The sequence below is a fragment of the Ambystoma mexicanum genome, chromosome 11 (assembly GCF_040938575.1).
Source record: "Ambystoma mexicanum isolate Mex_15411 chromosome 11, UKY_AmexF1_1, whole genome shotgun sequence".
In the NCBI taxonomy this organism is placed as follows: domain Eukaryota; kingdom Metazoa; phylum Chordata; class Amphibia; order Caudata; family Ambystomatidae; genus Ambystoma; species Ambystoma mexicanum.
In genome coordinates this window covers 202,080,037-202,097,647 of record NC_090934.1, presented here as the reverse complement: position 1 = coordinate 202,097,647, position 17,611 = coordinate 202,080,037, and the positions used below count along the sequence as shown (strand labels likewise).

Sequence of the window (17,611 nt, the reverse complement as noted above, 5' to 3'; positions counted from 1 at the left end):
GAGAGATGGGCGTAGAGACTATTCTGTTCCCCCACACATTCATGTATCTGTTATATCAGCAATGCTGGGTAGATTTTCCTAGCTTTGCAGCGATTTTGTTTGACTGACGTTCTGTATGAGTGGTTAAACCTAATATAGTTTTTTCCTCTGCCCTCCCAGCTGCCACCAGCTGCCCTTCCTGTGCCTCTGATGAGGTCTGCAATCCTGACACTCTGACCTGCAACTGTGACCTGACCAAATACAAAACTTCAGGTATTGTGCACATCACAAATATCACAACAATGCTACTCGTTCCCACACTGTTATAATGTAATAAAGCAAAACAGATAAAAAGATGGTAAGAATGAGATTGCATTATAGGCTTGAAACCAAGGTTAATACGGGCATGCAGCAAAAACACAGATTCCAAAATCTCGAGTTCGATTGAACCGAGAAAATTAGAACAACTTGAGAACATATGAGCATAAGAAAAGTAATCACAAGCGAAATGGAGAAATTAAATGCTTATATCAGATCCACTTTGATAACAGAAGTAGAAGAAGTACTCAGCCACTTGGATCTGGGCTTAATGGTGCCGTGATTTAATAGTATAATGACATAGAACCGCTGCCCCACCCCCACCAAAAGCTGTCCAGTGTAGTCCTTCTACATGGTCCATTGCAGAAAAGGAAGTATATCTGACCACCACCTAATTCCTAACAACATCGGAAGTCTCGACATGCCGGGCATTCAAATGTGAATCTGTTTTCTATCTGTACTTGCTTGTTAGGAATAGGAAAGGTATACATGTGCTTCTCACGTGAATAAAGTGCTGCCAAGATGTGTCTCGGGTCAGTAGGAAGCACAGGAACTGCCATTGGTTTTTAAGGTAAAAACAGAGGCACACTTAATCTGCAAGAATTTCGCCTAATTTGTGTATTTTATGTCCTTGCGTGTGTTTTTCATTTAATTAAATACATTTTGCTTTGAAATACATGGCAAGATAAGAAGTATGGTGGTTCTGGTAAAAAATATGTGACTAAATGTATCTGATTTTTAAAATTCCACCCAATAATGACTTGTTATCACATACAACAACACTTAGTGATTGGGGTACATGGAAGGAACAGCAAATAATCCAAAGTATTATATGAGGCAAATAAGGCATATTTACCACAAACAGTGCTTTCTATTTACACCATGCAGTAAATAACACTTGCAATACCAATTGGGTGGTATTTTTTTCAAAAGTGGTATAATACCACCAATTTTTACTGTTACCACCCCACAAAGGACTTGATGTGTATAAATAAAGCTAGAATGACAAAATTAACATGACAAAGATCAGATGGAAGTGCTGAAACTAAAAATACCATGAAACCTGTATCCTTCCCCAAATAAGTGTTATATGGATAGTCTGGTGTTTTGGGGCTACACTGATCCGATTAATTTCACAAGAGAATGGTGGTCAGTGTGAAGGAATAGTCTTAGAAGTAGGACACGGAAAGTTGTACAGTCCAATAGGAAGTGTAGGGCAGTGCAGGCTGGGAAGTGTTATCGGCCTTACAGTTATTTGGTAGATGTATTGCCAGTGTAGTTTTGGTGTCCATGCATTGTGTAGTTACAAGAGCGCTGGAGGTATAGGCTGAAAGAGTTGAAACAAAGTTCAGTGGAACCTCAAACCAGATTTCAAAAAGCCTGGGTTATTAAGATAAGTAAAGCCTTGTGATCTATTTTCCAAACCTCCAGAGAGCCATAAGGATAACCATTACCCTTTTCTTATCATAGCTTGCACCATACTAGGTCTATCTGAAAGTACAGTCTTCAGTTTATGCCATTTTGAAACACTGGTGCAAACGAAGGAGCCATTTTCCTGCCGGAGTCCTTTTTATAAGGGTTATTCTGAGGAAATCGGCTCTAGGCGAAGATCTTGAAAATAAACGGATACGATAGTAGAAACCTTTGATGAAAAAAACAAAAGATTCAAATGATACAATTGTTATCAATTACATTATAATTACAATAAAATGTCAAAATTGGTTTGAAAATGAAATGTTGATTTAATGTGTTTAATGCATAATCGCTTACTTGACCCCTGAGGTGTGATCGCTTCCCATTTATGAGACATTTTTAAACCAACTACCTTAAACAGTTATGAGGGAAATGGGTATCACCCGATTCCCATACCCCAAAATATTTCCTGGCTGCATCACCATTCTTTCCATGCCTCTGATCCAGCCTCTAAATCCTTATTTTTATATTCAGTTTTTTTGTTCTTTCTGTATTTTGGAATGCATTACATCTTTGTATTCATCAGTCAAACATTTGAGTGCTCTATGTTTTTCGTTATATATTTTGAGTAGCTTCTGTCCTCATCCTCCGCAGTGATCACTTTACTCAAAAAGACCACTCTTAACTGCATTAACAAGTCTGAATAAAATAGATGTATTGTTTTTGCTTCATGGCTTTAATGTCTACATTCAAATTGTGCCAGATGCTGATACTTATTGCTTTTAAAACTTTCACAATGATGTGTGAAGTAGAGAGAATTGAGTGGAGCTAGCTGAAGACTCAAAGTGACTCGTGGGTGGCATAGCAGGATTGGAACTTTGGGTTTCACACTTCAACGTCAGTGTCTTCAATGATTAGGTGCATGCAATCTTCTTCCTTTCTAACTTTCCTTTGTCTCCCCTACAGGGGGTTTCACCCTGGAGCTCAACTGCTTACCTGATGCCATGCAAGTGGTCCTGAGCAGGTGCCAACTTGAGAAGGACTTGTACAACTCTAGCAGCCCTCACTACTTGGACCCCAAGTGCAAAGGAGTCTCCGCGATCGTGGGCAACAAGTCGGTCATCCTAGTCAACACAGCGTCTACCAACTATACATGTGGGAACCTTGTATTGGTGAGAATGTGAAGTCTACAGGCAAGGGCGTAAAGGGAATTGCCAGGTTGAAAGACAAAAATGGAGTGAACTTTAGAGAGTCTGATGCAACCGATTGGTGAAAAGCATATATGAGAGTGAGCGACAGAGAAACGTGCAAAGGAAAGAAATTAAAAGGTGTAGGAGAAGGAAGTTCCGAGAGAGCAAGGAATCGATGAGAGAAAGGAGTGAATGAAAAAAAAGATAGGGTGTGTAATGGAGGGAAAGAAATCCATGCATTAGAATTGGTTGCTAAATGTAGAGTGTAATCCATGAAAATCTCTCCTGAAAAATATTGTTTCACAATAATGTTCATAACAATAATTTGACACATAATAATATTTACACTTTTAAAAGGCAAAAAACTGTTTTAATCAAACCACTGGTACAAAGAATCTAGACATTGCAAGGCTTACAAACGCCAGCCTAAATTAAAGAGAAACAACCTAAAATAGTATTGATATTAAGGGAGGTGTTTCCTTGCAGAAATATGACAGATCTGACACAAACAGGGAAATGGCAAGAGGGAAGGAAAGGAGAACGAATAAAGACAGCATTAATGTAGTTCTCTATTACAACGCCTTCTTCTGTAATATAATTTAGAAATTACAAACATAAAAGTAATTAATTAATAACTTTGACCATTTCATCAAAGAACTGAAAAAGTGGAGGAAGAAAATGTAGGAGCAAGGACCCAAGGAGATGAAGCTTTTGGAAGAAGCTTGATTTTCTCTTCCTTCGTTTTTCTCACCTTCACTAATCGCCATTATAATTTACTTTTTCTTAGGCACTCGGATCATGATCCCCAAAGGAGCTCTTTTGAGAGCATGATTTGAAGGCCAGTGTTTCTTGGGGCATAGGGTGTGGCAATGTTGGGGAGGATATAGTCGTGGGAGGAAGGACGGGTGTGGGCGTTTTGGTGTCCACAAGGAAGGGAAGAAAGGTGACAAAAAGATGCAAGTTAGGAAAAATAAACTAAAGATAAATATAGAATATGAATAGGTATATTGAAACAATATATATACAGAATAACAATAATAGGAAGCTGGTACGTTAATGGCTTGAACAGATGGGCAAAAATACAAACAGCAAATGATTCAATAAAAAAAGAAACTTGATGGCACATTATCTGCTTCATAGAAGTCCATTTGTCCTCTGCAGTCACACCTGCCAAAAGCCTGGCGCACACACTGGCAATCTGCCAAATATAGCTCTTCAGTCAGAGAGGCACAGCAACTCTCATTTGAAAAACAAATCCTCTTAAAGCAGATAGAATGACGATTGCCCCTGCTTATTGAGCAGGGAGTATTGATTCTATTAAACACTACGAGGCGAGTATTATGCTTCAACTTCTTTTATTGCGCTTCAGCAGTTTCAACAGCACAACATGAGAAAACTGAAAAGGCGTCTCCCTCATCTCCTCTTCTTTTCTTTCCAAAAACTACAAGTCCCACTACCCTTGTAGTCCTCATAGTGTCAGTCAAGCCTATAATCTACTTCCTGTTCCTGGACTCCTCCTCTTCTTTTATGCTCTGAACTACATCCTGTAAGCCTGCACAACTATGACCATCCAACGGGGTGAAACATATCAACTGGTGCCCACTCCGATCCTCTCCTCGGCGGGTACGGCACTCCATTCCTTCTAGGCCTCGCTGCCTATGGACATTTGCGCTCAATTATTCTTCTGGTCTTCCCCTAGGGATCATATAAATAGACAATATCAGGGTGGAGTCCTTGTACTGTCTCTCAGCCTACATAACATTGTTAAATCTGCACAGTACATACAGGGTGGGAAATTAATGGTCGCCTCCTAGTCTTTAATAGAATCAAGACTCCCTGCGCAATCAGCAGGGGGTAATCTTCATTCTATGTCCTGACTGTAGGCAAGCATTTTGCTTGTTCAAAGCTTCCCTAAAACAGCTGTTGCCACCCCTTCAATTGGCTTAAAGTAAAACTCTTTACAAGTAGAATCGCTGGCCAGTCTGCTGTTTGCCTGATATCTTGCAGAGTTACTCCTGCTGTAAACGCTTTGGACGGCATAGCTCCTCTCCCTTAGATTGATGCCTGCTAATTCCATCACCTCGCGCACCAACCTAGCTATGGTGGCAGTCACTACCGCTTGGGATGGCTTCCTACATGCTATCAGTAACTGCGTAATACATGGCGCTCTGCACTCTGCTGTTCTGCTCTCGTATTCTTTAATGCATCTGGCTACACACCATTTAGTGTTATTAGGGGAATAGGGGTAATGCACTGAAGTGGACCCTGTTTTAGTTCTCCTTGCTATTGAGAAGGTCACCCCTTCGGGGCCAAAAGACTTCCTGTGTACCTCTAGGGCTTTAACATCTGCTACTCGTTTACAGGACACTAGACATAGAAGCATTGCTAACTTGCTTAATAACTGCTTCAGCGACCATTATCTGTCTGACGGCCTGCTAGCTAGTAACCGCAGCACTACTGTCACATCCCATAGTTGCCTGTATCTCGGCTCCGGAGGTGCCTTGTGTCTGCCTCCTTTTATGAGCCTAGTCACTGGCGGATGCTCTACTGCTGACGCACCCTCAACCGGCAGGTGCCCTGCTAATATGGCCGACCTGTAAACTCTGATCGTCCTGTAGGCTTTCCGATCTTGTAAGAGATGCTCTAGAAAGTTTAGGATCACCACTTTAGGCGCTGAAACGGGATGAAAATGTCTCCCTCTCACCAGCTCGACCACTTGGCCCAAGCCGCGTCATAGCTCCTCCTAGTGGATGGAGCCCAGGAGTCCGCTATGAGCTCAGCAGCTTGCGCCCAAATGCCTGGCAGTACCCAGCGTCTCCTGATATCCTGCACTCTATCAACGGGAGAGTCCCCCTCACTCTCAGAGGGTAAAATGACCCAGCTGGGTCCGTGAGCAAGTGTTCCCCTCCTAGGAGCATCCACTGGACGTTCGCTGTCATCTCCATCAGTGTTGGAAACCACACTTAAAGGAATGGTTCGCCCAACATTTTTTATTTCAAAAATAGATAGGCAATATAAAAAAAAAAAAGATTGGCATTTTTTTTTCGATGTCCCTATGTAAAATTTTGAGCAATCCAAGCTCAAACATGTGCAAAAGCAAGCACATGGGCGCATCCATTTTGTGAATGGATGCCCGCCTGTGCTGGCTTTTGCTTTTGCGGCACTAATGAAGGAAAAGCCAGCCAGCTGTAGTAAACAAAAGCTACCACTGGGTGGCTTTTCCTTCATTGGTGCCGGGACTCGGAGGACGCGGACCGGAGACTACAGGTAGAAAAGCTGCAGCTGCATCCGGAACAAATGGTTTACACCACAGCTAAGAGACAGCTAAGTTTACACTAAACAAATGGTTTACACCACAGCTAAGAGACCTACGTATCCTGAAAAGAAAAAGCGAAACCACTTGGAGGCTCTGCCCTTCAGTTGACAACAAAGCCAAATTAACCTCTCTCTCCTCGTTATACAAAAAAGAAGTTTGCCAGGCAAAATGCAACTCGTATGACGATCGAATAGCCAAATCTAATTCTAGCATGAGAGAGCTCTTTTCCATCCTAAAGGAACTCGAGTCCCCTATCGCCACACAGGATACCTGCACCAAGGATAAATCCTGGTGCACAGATATTCAACTAGCCCTAGCAAATAAAATTATCACACTCCAAAATAAAATTCAGCAAAAAAAAGAAACGCTTAAAATTCAGGACTCGCCTAAAATGCCTCACACCAATAATTTATTGGTGCATGGCAAGTCCTTCCACTTCTCCAAAATGACTACCTTGGAAGTAGAAAAAATTATCCTTTCACTTAAACCTTGCAATTGTACAGGTGACATCTGCCCAGCGCAACTAATAAAGGACGCTGCCAGAGAACTATCTCCCTTTATCACCATATTGATTAACTCCTCCTTTGCCTCAGGCACCATCCCGGCCAACCTTAAACAGTCCTGGGTGCTCCCCCTCCTTAAAAAGCAAACCTTAGACCCCCTCATCCCTACTAATTACCGCCCCATCACTACAGTACCGTTTCTTCTCAAGATACTTGACATAGCTGCATATAACAAAATTCAAAAACATCTTGAACTACATAACCTTTTAGGAGTGAGACAATCGGGCTTCCGTCCGTTACGTGGAACAGAAACTGCCCTAATTGATTTGAAATCCCAAATCGATGAGCTGAGGGACAAAGGTAGGACAGTACTCCTGCTACTCCTGGACCTCTCAGCCGCCTTCCATTTAGTGGATCATAAAGTCCTTTGTAGTCATCTGGATTCTGCCGCCCACTTTTCCCCGGAAGCCATTAAATGGATTGAGTCATTCTTGAGTGAAAGAACCATGAGAGTCTTCTCTCCCTCAGCAGTGGCAGATCCCACCCCCATCTCATGTGGTGTCCCCCAGGGCTCTTGTGTCTCCCCAACTCTATACAACATCTTCACCGAGCCCCTGTTTGATGATCTGGACCATCTCGGTATCACCTACACTAACTATGCAGATGATACACAGATCCTCCTCCCGCTTTCTGGGGATCATGAAAAGGACACGGAATTGGTGAACAAAGTATATTTTATCATCCAGGCATGGATGGCTACTCATGGCTTCTGTCTGAACGATGATAAGACTGAGTTGATAATCCTGGGCTCCCAAGCCAATATCAAAAAACTAGGCCAGGAATTCTCCTCCTTCAATATAGACGGGAATATCATCCAAGTATCCAAGGATGTAAAAACCCTTGCATTCTATCTTGATTCCACCTTATCACTTGATAAACAGGTAAAAACCTTGGCCTCCTCCACGGCTTACACCTGCAAATTGATAAGAGCTGGTAAACCATTCCTTTCCAATAATAGCTGCTTAATCTTGGCCAGAGCCTTAATACTCTCCAGAACTGATTACTGCAATGCACTATATTCAGGAGCTAATAAAACAATAATTCAAAGATTACAAATATTACAAAATAATGCCCTGAGAGCAGCACTAGGTATAAATAAAAGAACCCATATCTCCTCCGCTAGACGCCATCACAAATGGCTGACCACTGACAATAAAATCCAACTCAAGATGCAATCTCTGACCCACAAAGCCTTTAACAACTCCGCCCCTAGATACTTGATTGACAAATTTCATAGGCGAACATCTATCAGACCGACCAGAGCTTTCAATGCCAACTGCTTGACAATACCTAACTTCAGACTCACCACGATCGGAGCAAATAGCTTCCCTGTAAAGGCTGCAAAAACCTGGAATTCAGTGCCACAAGACTTAAGAGTGGATTTGCCCTACCTCTGTTTCAGAAAAAATGTTATTCAGCTCCTAACCTCTACTGACCTCAGCTGAACTGTCATCTACATCCCACTGTAATCATTTGCATCTATCTCCACTGTATATTTTATGCAAATCCAATTTGACCATTCCTTGTACATTGTACATTATGTAATTATTTGTGATTTCAGGCCATTATTGTAACCATGTAAGCTTCGCATTTTCTTATCGCTGCGCCCTGCTACCCCAGGGTCTGGCGCGCATAAAAAGTGAATAAAACAAACAGAAGTCTTTACCAGTTCTGCTAGCAATTTGGATTTTGTTCCACCTAAGTGGTTAATGTACCGGACTGGCGATATATTGTCAATTTTGAGAAGAACACATGAGCTCACTCTCCCTTTTGTAAATGCCTTGATGGCGAAGGAGCCTGCTAGCAGCTCCAGGCAGTTTATGTGAAGACCACTTGCATCAATTGCACTGCACCATCCTACTTATCTGAAACTAAGAAATCCTCCCTCTGCCCCAAAAGAAGCCACCTTGCTAACCAGCTACAAATCCCCACTATAAGAAGAGCCAAAGCCGGCGGCATTGGCTTCCCTCACATAGCACCTAAACTTTGGAACGCCCTGCCCAACTCTCTTAGAGCAGAACCTTCACTATACTTCTTTCGAAAATCCCTTAAAACCTCACTATTCACATAACCCATGAATACCGAAATTGTACTGCAATGATTAAGTCTGTAATGCCAATATAAGTAACCTTTTCTGCCCTGTATTATATATGCCTTTGCAACCACTATGCTTTCTCTGTAACCAGCTTTATGTTAACCTGTAACAGCGTCACGATGCCCCTGGGCTGGTGCGTGCTTTAAAAATCCAAATAAATAAATAAATAAATAAATAAATAAATAAATAAATAAATAAGACAGAGCTCTTCCCCACTCCACTTCCCTCCGGTCTCCATGGATCTGCATCTCGCTCCCCAACCCACTCGGCTTGCATCCGATTTTATCACTAGGTCCTGTTGGTCTCTGAATATGGCACAACCATTCCAGGTGCCCATATTCTTCAACCACCACTCTAGTTCTGTGATAGAATCTAAGTTCAGGGGTACCATCTGGTGATATCTCAAACTATGGTGTAGGTGTCTGATTTTTATCCTCTGTAGGGCTTGATAGTTGAGGGGCCCTGGGAATATAGCTTGACTCGATGCTGCCAGCATCCCCACTATCCTTGCTAGCCTCCTGATTGATGTCACCTGCTTGCCCAGGCAGTACCTGATCTCTTACTTGATGTACTTGATCTTCTGGGGCGACTCTAATGTCACTTTCCTGGTGTCTAACACGAAACCCAGGTAGTCTGTCCTTTGCACTGGCGTGGTCTCTGATTTCTCCCTGTTTACTAGGAATCCCAGCGAAGACAGGAGATTCTGGACGCATGCAGTCTGGTAGGCTAGCATTTGCCGATCGTCCGCTAGGAGCAGTAGGTCGTCCAGGTATATGATCATCCGGATCCCTTTCTCCCGGATCGCTTCTGCTACTGGCTTCATCATCTTTGTAAAATCACAGGGCGCCGAGGCTAGCCTGAAGGGCATTGTAATGAAACACCACAGTTGGCCGCTCCAGCAGAATGCTAGGAAGTCCATGAACTCTGCCTGCACTGGCACTGTAAGGTAACCATGCTTCAAGTCTATTCTTGTCAGCTAGTCCCTTTCTCTCAAGGTGTGTATTAGCTGGTATATGCCTTCCATCTTGAAATGATGGTATACGACCCAGCCGTTCAGTTCCCTCAGGTTTATGAGTGGTCGCACCTTCTCTTTCCTGTGCACCAGAAACATGGAGCGCATGAATCTCGGGGTAGATCTGCACCTCTCTATGGCTCCCTTCAACTCTAGTTGTCGGAGCTCGCGGTGTAAGCTCTCTCGCTCTGCTTGCGCCAGATCTACCTCTCTGGGCCTGGTCTCTTGAACTGGATCCTGTATAAACTATATCTGCAGACCTCTGACAGTTTGCAAGACCCATGCATCGCTGGAGAGCTTGCACCAGTTTTCCCCAAAAAGCTGTGTTCTTCCCCTACTGGAGGATAATCTGTTTCTCTCACCTGGGGTGAAACTCTGGCCGCGTCCTCTCGGGAATCGCCCCCTTGTCGGGAATAATGTGTCCTGCTGCTTGGACTCCCAGTACTGGGCTCTGGAATTCTGGGGCCTGTTGCCCCCGTGGAAACGACCAGCTGCTCGACCCCAATAGCGGCCGGTCCCGGCAAAAACTCTGCCTCGGAATATTTTGCGTATTGGCGGTTGGGCTTTTTCCAGAGATGTATTGATGCCCACAAACCTGCCCATCTCTTTGCTGAAGATCTCCCCGAGGAGGAGGCCTTGGGCTGCTTCTCCGGCTTCGTAGGAAGTTAGGTCACTGAACTTGAAATCTATCTTCAGTAGGAGGCCTCTCCTCCTCTCTGAGGAAATGGCACAGTTCGCATTGCCTAGCAGGCATACTGTTCTCTGTGTCCAATTTGTGAGGGTCTCAGGATCGATCTCCTCCCTGGTGTCTCTGGCCCTTTTGGCCAGGTCCATTATCTTGGCCAGCGGTCCTAAAATATCCAGAACTTTCTCTTGGCAGCTCCGCTAGGATCTATCTATCCCCTGCTTGGGTCTTTGCTGGTCTTTGAGACGAACACCAGCATCTTCGGGTCTAATTCTGGTGTCTCTGCCACTTTGCCTGGCAGATCCGGCGTTGTCTTGCTTCCTTATCAAGTGCTTTCCTCAGTCTGAGTGCCATGTACTTCATCACCCAGGAAGAGGGCTTCCAATCCGAGGATCTTGGATTCCTGATGCGGTCTAGATCGAACATGTCTGACACTTCCTCTGGCTCTTTTTCCAGATTTGTCTCTTTGCGGGCTCTCATGCCTGCGCTGGGTTTTTCCCATTCCTTTTCTTCCCCTTCTTGGGAGGATTGTTCATCTTCTGCTGGCTCTTCTTCCGAGTCTGGGTCGTCTTTGCCCATATTTTCTTCCCCTGGGAAGGGGGTTGTGAGGCTTGGCATGGCCGTCGATGCATGAACGCTTCTCTTAGCTTTGTAAACCCGTCGGCAGCCTCTGGGGCCTTGTCAGGTACCCCATAGGGCTCTGGGGGCATGCTGTCTTTCTCTACGGTGCACTCTCTGGGCTGGTTTAGTATGGACTCAAGTGTCTCCAGCCTATCCTGTAAGGGTTTCACCCGTTGCGCCACAGTGTCTACCAACGAGCTTCCCAGCACTTCTCTAAAGCTGGAGACGAGGTCCAGGGATTGCTCCTCCTCGCTCCATTCAAGTTCGGACATGATGTTAGAGTGCCTTGTGCCTGGTACCTTTACGTTCTCTTGAGCATGCCCACTTCTGCGTTGGTATTGATGTCTTAAGGTAACAGGTGAATAATCTCCTATGTCTAGCACTTATGTGTGCTAGGCCCTTTTTCAATTTTTTTTTATTTAATTTTTTTTAGTTCTGTGGCCAGCACCCGTATTTCTTCTCTGCATGCTTCTTGTGCCTAATTGCGCTGTCTTCAGCCTCTCTGGGCTGTGATGTAGTGGGAGCTGTCAGCTCTAGGTACGTGCCTCTCACGCGTATATCCGCGCTTCTTTCTTATGTGAGGCTTCTTCCGAAGCGTCAGAGTAATCCGGAACTCTGCCGGTGGCTTTCCGGCTCGGAGTATGCAAATGTTCTGTTTAATCACTGTATGTGACAATAATCACTGCCACGCCCAGCTCTTCCGAACACTGCCGTGCACTATGGCTGTCGGAACAATCTATGCGAGAGCACGATGCGGCTCCGCCTCTCTGTTGGAGGGGGCCGCCACGCCGCTCTCGCGATAGCTCTGCCCCCGCGAATGTGGGGGCCGTAGAGCTCTTGTCAGCTGCGAGGGAGGACGAGCCCGCGGGCGTGCCGAGAATGTGACACAGGGCTCGCCTTCCACGCGCCTGAGATAATTCGCTTGTTCGAACTGTTCCTGCTATTGTTACCACATTCTATCGTGCACTGCATTACAGTCACGCTGTTCTAAGCTTGCTTTGTGCGGTCACTGTTAAGTGTGCCCTTTACAAGCATATCTCTAATCTGTTACTGGCTCCCATAGAGTCAATCAGTTATCCACAGTTACTACTGTCATCAAACTCTTGTTAAAATATAATTCACTATGTACGCAAAACGATTACATGTGCGATCTTTCTCAGATGGAGGTGAAAGGCTACTAATCTGCATGAAGAGCTGCAAAAGAAGAGGAGCAGTCCAGGAACAGGAAGTGGTTTATAGGCTGGACTGACACTAGGAGGACTAAAAGGGCAGCGAGACTTGTAGTTTTTGGAAAGAAAAGAAAAGGAGATGAGGGAGACACCTTTTCAGTTTTCTTATGTTGTGTTGATGAAACTGCTGAAGAGTTACAATTGAAGTTGAAGCATAATGCTTGCCTCCAGTCTTGACATAGAATGGGGATGTGGAGTTGTTTTAATGTTGCATATTCTATATGTAGCTGCATTATGGATCCCATATATGGGAATGGCGATGATTGAGAAATGTTTAATACACTTAATAGATGTTGGCTGGAATGGAGTACACTAATAAATTTAGCCAGGGTCTTCACCAACACTGGTAGAATGTCATACAACATCTTCTGTCCGTATTAGTAAAGTGTGTGCATCTATTGCTAATCTTATGGAAACACGGGATCTAATAGATAGCTGGTGATGGACTTATCCAGAAACAAAATATTATATTTTTTTAGCCTAGCATATAATGTATTCTTTCTTAATATCAATTCTATGTTTGTTCATCACATTAAATTACATCATAGGAAGTTATTTCGATGAAATTAAATTGTGGCACTTCAATTTTATTATTATTATTTATATATTTTTCAATATAATGAGGGTACCCCATGCGCCCTCTACTCGCCTCCTACCTTTTCCACCTTCCCTTATACCTCTCTCCCCAAACTTACTTGAACATTCGATCAAAAATGATTGGAACCCTGAATTGTGGAAAATAGCTCTTAAAAACTGGGTGTAATTATTCCCTTGAATAAAAGCACTGTTTCTCAGGAAATGGACTGGATTATTTTAAGGCCTACTGGCAAGATCAAATGTGAATCTATTTGATCCATGAATCTAAATAAAGGCAAACTCCAAGATATCATAGAAGAGGCAGTTCTCCCAAATAATAATAGATCAAAAACAAGCATTGTTTAACAGAATTTATCCGAAAAAGAAGCTGTCAAAATCAAGAATTCACAGAATATTATTCTCTCTCTCATTAACATCAGTGAGCAATGAGAAATGTAAATAGGTGAGTATATTATTAGAATTATAGTTTTGGGAAAAAAACCAAGCCAAACTGTAGCCTCGCATTAGAAATGAAACCGGCCAAACTATCCTAAATCCTGACAGAATTCTGAGTTTCAAAATTATTAATCAGCATGGTTCAATAATGACATGGCCATTGCTACAGAAGTTAGTTATGCATGAACCTATCAAAACAACATGAACTCTTTTAAGGAACAAGTGATCACAGTTCAAGGGTGTTTATTTAACTGTATGAATAAGTGAGAAAAATGCCTAATCTAAACCTAAAGCAATGATGGGAGCAAACTACAAACATCAAATAATAATAAGGCAGTCCTAGTTGCATGTTGTCAAATAAAAAGGGCCTATACTAAAAAACCTATTGCCAATCCTTACAACCAAGTTACAAAAAGTGTGGGCTAATATTCACCAGAATGAAAGAAGTGTTCATAAAATGATAAGTTAGGATTGTATGGCTGGGTCTCCCTTCCCCACATTTTTAAACACGGGACAAGGAAGAACTCCTGAGCAGAGCGCACTCCTGGGCACCTCCAGCACGAGGCTCACATTTCCATTCAACGATACCAGAACTTTCAGGGGCCAAGTCTCTTTCCACAAAGCCTCTTGCCTTAGAGACCTGCTGGATCAAAAACAACAAACAAACAAACAAAAGTTCCTTCAGTGATCTTGCAAATCCGCCCCTTGGATCTCCCTCCGGCGAGATTTACTTCTCTTAGCTTTTCCCTTGGCATCCTTCCGTCGGGTTCACACAGTTCATGAATTTCTAACACAGTTCATGATTTGCTTCATCTTATCAGAAAGCATGGTTTCCCTTCTCCTAGTTTTCTCTTGTCAATGGGTCAGAGACTTTTGATTGTACAAGGGATTTGACGTGGCCTTTGTAGGACCACTCTGACACCTCACTTTGCCCTTTCCTAGCGCCTCTGGTACTCGCAGTTCCAACAAAAAACAAAATGGGCCAGCGAGAGTCCTTCAAATGAGCACTCATGCTGCGCCTGATCACTCTGCAGCTAGCGCTTCTCTGGGCTTTCCCAAAAGATCAAACACACACAGTTTCTTTGTTCTCAAGTTCCTTGCGTTGATATAATGTTGCTACTTGCAAGCTTCTGCTCAACACAGTTCGGTTTGCTATCATCTTCCTCTGTCTTGCCGGCTGTGCTGAACCCATGGCTTGTCTTGCTTCTGGAGTCAAGGATGGTACCACGATAGCCAGCATGCCTCCCTGCCTGTGTTATCAATGCGGGAGGCCCCCGTTCACCATTAATATCTGTTACTCCACACACCAACTGTAAATCCCGTTCTTATGATTTCCCTTTTGGAGGCTTTGTGGGTCTGAGATGAATAGCGCATGGACAGTTCCCCCTTCGCTGTCCCTCCAGGACTCGTCCCCTATGTGTCTGTCTTTACTGTTGCCACCATGAGTTCCTTACATACGGTGTCAGAAGTGGGTTGTGAATCCATTTAAATAAATTGGGGAACCCTACAATTTCAAAAATGTCGCCATTGAGCTTCTAACACTTCTGTTGCCACAAAAGAATCAATAGGTTTTGATATTTTTAGCAGAAGGGAAGCTGTCAATCCCTCTGGGGAAAAAAGGAATGATTCCTACGTATCTAGTTTTGATACCTTCCCTGGGGTGTTACATCAGGTTAGCCCCAAAATCTGGCCTACCATGGAAGTTCGGTATAGACGTTTTAGCAGTAGAAGTAGATCGTGGGGATCAAATTGCTCAAGGAATTTTGGAAAGGGCACTATTCCCTCAGTTTAAAGAAAGCAAACTAGACAAAAGAGGTGCATTGGGTTTTGAGGAAGCTGATAAACCTTCTAACATCGAATAAACAAAGGGAGAGGAGCCACCATCTATCCAGATCTAGCCTTCGCCCAGCAAAACAACCCCACACTCGCTGAAGCCTTTCTACAGGCTATTCCGGAAGGAGAAGGTATAGGAAAAGGGAGCCCCCTTTTTTTTCTTAAAGCCGGGATTGTTGCGTAGGAGGGAAACCTCATCCCAAGGGCTGAATTAAAACACAGTTGGTGATCCCCAAGACCCACCAAAAGGTTGTACTAGAGATTGCACATTCCCATCTTACTGGGGGCCACATAGGAAAATCCAAAACACAAGCACACATCAGTGGGAAGATTTACTGGCCAGGTTTCCAGACTGATATAAAGACCTTTATCCAGACGTGTGAAATATGTAAAAAAAAACCGCACACACATCTCATTGCCTGCCCCTTTGAATTCTTTCCCAATCATAGCAGTCCCTTTTTCTTGAATCGGAAGGGACATTATTGAACCTCTAGAAACATCTCAATTAGGCAATAAATACGTCCTCGTGATTACTGATTTACCACTATATACCCTGAAGCATTCCCAATGCGAAATAATACCACACAGCAAATCCTTAAACATCTCCTACTGTATTTTTCCAGGGTTGGCTTTCCCGAGGAAATATTGACTGATGAAGGTCCAAATTTTATGAACAAGCTCATGGCAGAGGTCAAAGAGCTACTCCATATTACCACCTTACAAACTTCTGTGTACCAACCCCAAACCTATGGCTTCCTAGAAAGATTCAACAAGACGATAACTGTCATGATGGCTGCTCCCGGGGAGCCAGGCCAGGCCCAGCGTCCCCGGAAGCAGACCTATCACCCACATCACCGGATCCAGCAGACCGCTACTGGGGCCCTTTGGACCACGTCCTGGCGCCTTTGGCGCCAGGCTCATAAAAGGCTTCAGTCCTGGCGCCATAGGCGCCAGGCTCATTTGGTCAAAACATGTCATAATGCTTGGGTGGACTTACCTGAGGCAGACCATGCTGCTTACTCACCCAGAGCAATCCAGTCTGGCTGAGGTCTCCAGCCATTTAAGCTGGGAGGAACTATTTTTCCTCTTCAGGAACTCTTTTTCTTACCTGGGTGGGGCCGGAGGAAGGATACTCACCTGAAGCACTCCTCTGCTATTTAAACCACGCCCGAAGGAATTCATGTGCTTCGCGTTATTCTGCATCAGCAGCAGGACGCTCGCTGAGTCGGCTCATGCATCCTGGCTCCTGACACGCCCGCAGCTCCTGGAACACCTGAAAGACAAAAGGAGAGAAAAGACAAGCATCCAAAGCTTTACTCACCGGAATCCTGCACTCGGGAAACTTCTTCCGACAATCCTGCAAAAGAAAAGCACAAGGTTAGCAGCGCACCACAACGCTCGCTGCAGCGCCGCTTTCTCTTACCTTATCGTGGCCGCGCCACGTGCAGAAACGGCTACAAAGCTTGCCGCACCTCGGCACCTGCAAAAAGGGGAAAGACACGATTAGAAGCGCTCCGCTTCACCCGGTGCTACACCTATTCCACTTACCTTTACGAGGCCTTACCACGAACAATAGCGGTTTCGACGCCGGAAGCGAATCGGCTCCTGCAAAAGGGGAGAAGGTGAGCATCGGACTTGATACAGGAGGGAATACTCACCTAAGGACTTACCAGATTTTGGTTGAACTCAATCCTCCATTCGGGTCAGAAGGGCCTTTCTGCCTTTTCTAGACCCCGGCCCCAAAGGGGAAAAGACATTTAATATAATCTAAAGACTACATACTTACGGCAATCCCGAAGTGGGATCGAACAGCCAGAGGATTCGCGCCCACTAAGTACCACACTGAAGTAACTGGAATCAACGCGCCCCTGCACCAGAAGCAGGAAGGAGGGCTCATCCTTACAGAAAATAAGGTGAGAGCCCACAAAAACCGAACTAGCGACAAGGGGATTTAGAAGGGGGAGATAGAGGGGAGCAGATACTCTTTCCAGCAGATATTAACTCCCTCTTTCCCACCTACAGAAAAATTATCCTACGAGCCAGATAGACGAGATTCGGGGGAGGGCCAGTCCAGTCCATCTTCCGGGCCCTGCGCTTTACTGTAGAAGAATTGGTAGCAGTCCAGAACGGGTCAGCGCCTCTGTGGGAATCAGGTGAGCGTTACAGAACGCAAAGCCTACCAATAACCTCCTACCCAGGCGCTATGGAAACTTCTGACACAGACCAACTGGCTCAGCTATTAGGGGAGCTACGGGCCGAAGTTCATGCTGCCCGCCAGGAGACAAACGCCCTCAGGAGGGAATTGATAGTGTCCAAGGAACGAAC

General features: G+C 44.4%; 1 protein-coding gene across 2 annotated transcripts in view; it reads left to right on the top strand.

Moving 5' to 3' along the window:
- The window catches only part of LOC138503246 (pancreatic secretory granule membrane major glycoprotein GP2-like), a 248,801-nt gene that overhangs the window by 88,483 nt on the left and 142,707 nt on the right, over positions 1 to 17,611 (top strand). For both annotated transcript variants that reach the window (XM_069622840.1, XM_069622839.1), the window contains exons 3-4: positions 160 to 252; positions 2,677 to 2,882. In XM_069622840.1, coding sequence (XP_069478941.1) covers positions 160 to 252; positions 2,677 to 2,882 — 299 coding nt within the window. The remainder of the gene's footprint in view (positions 1 to 159; positions 253 to 2,676; positions 2,883 to 17,611) is intronic.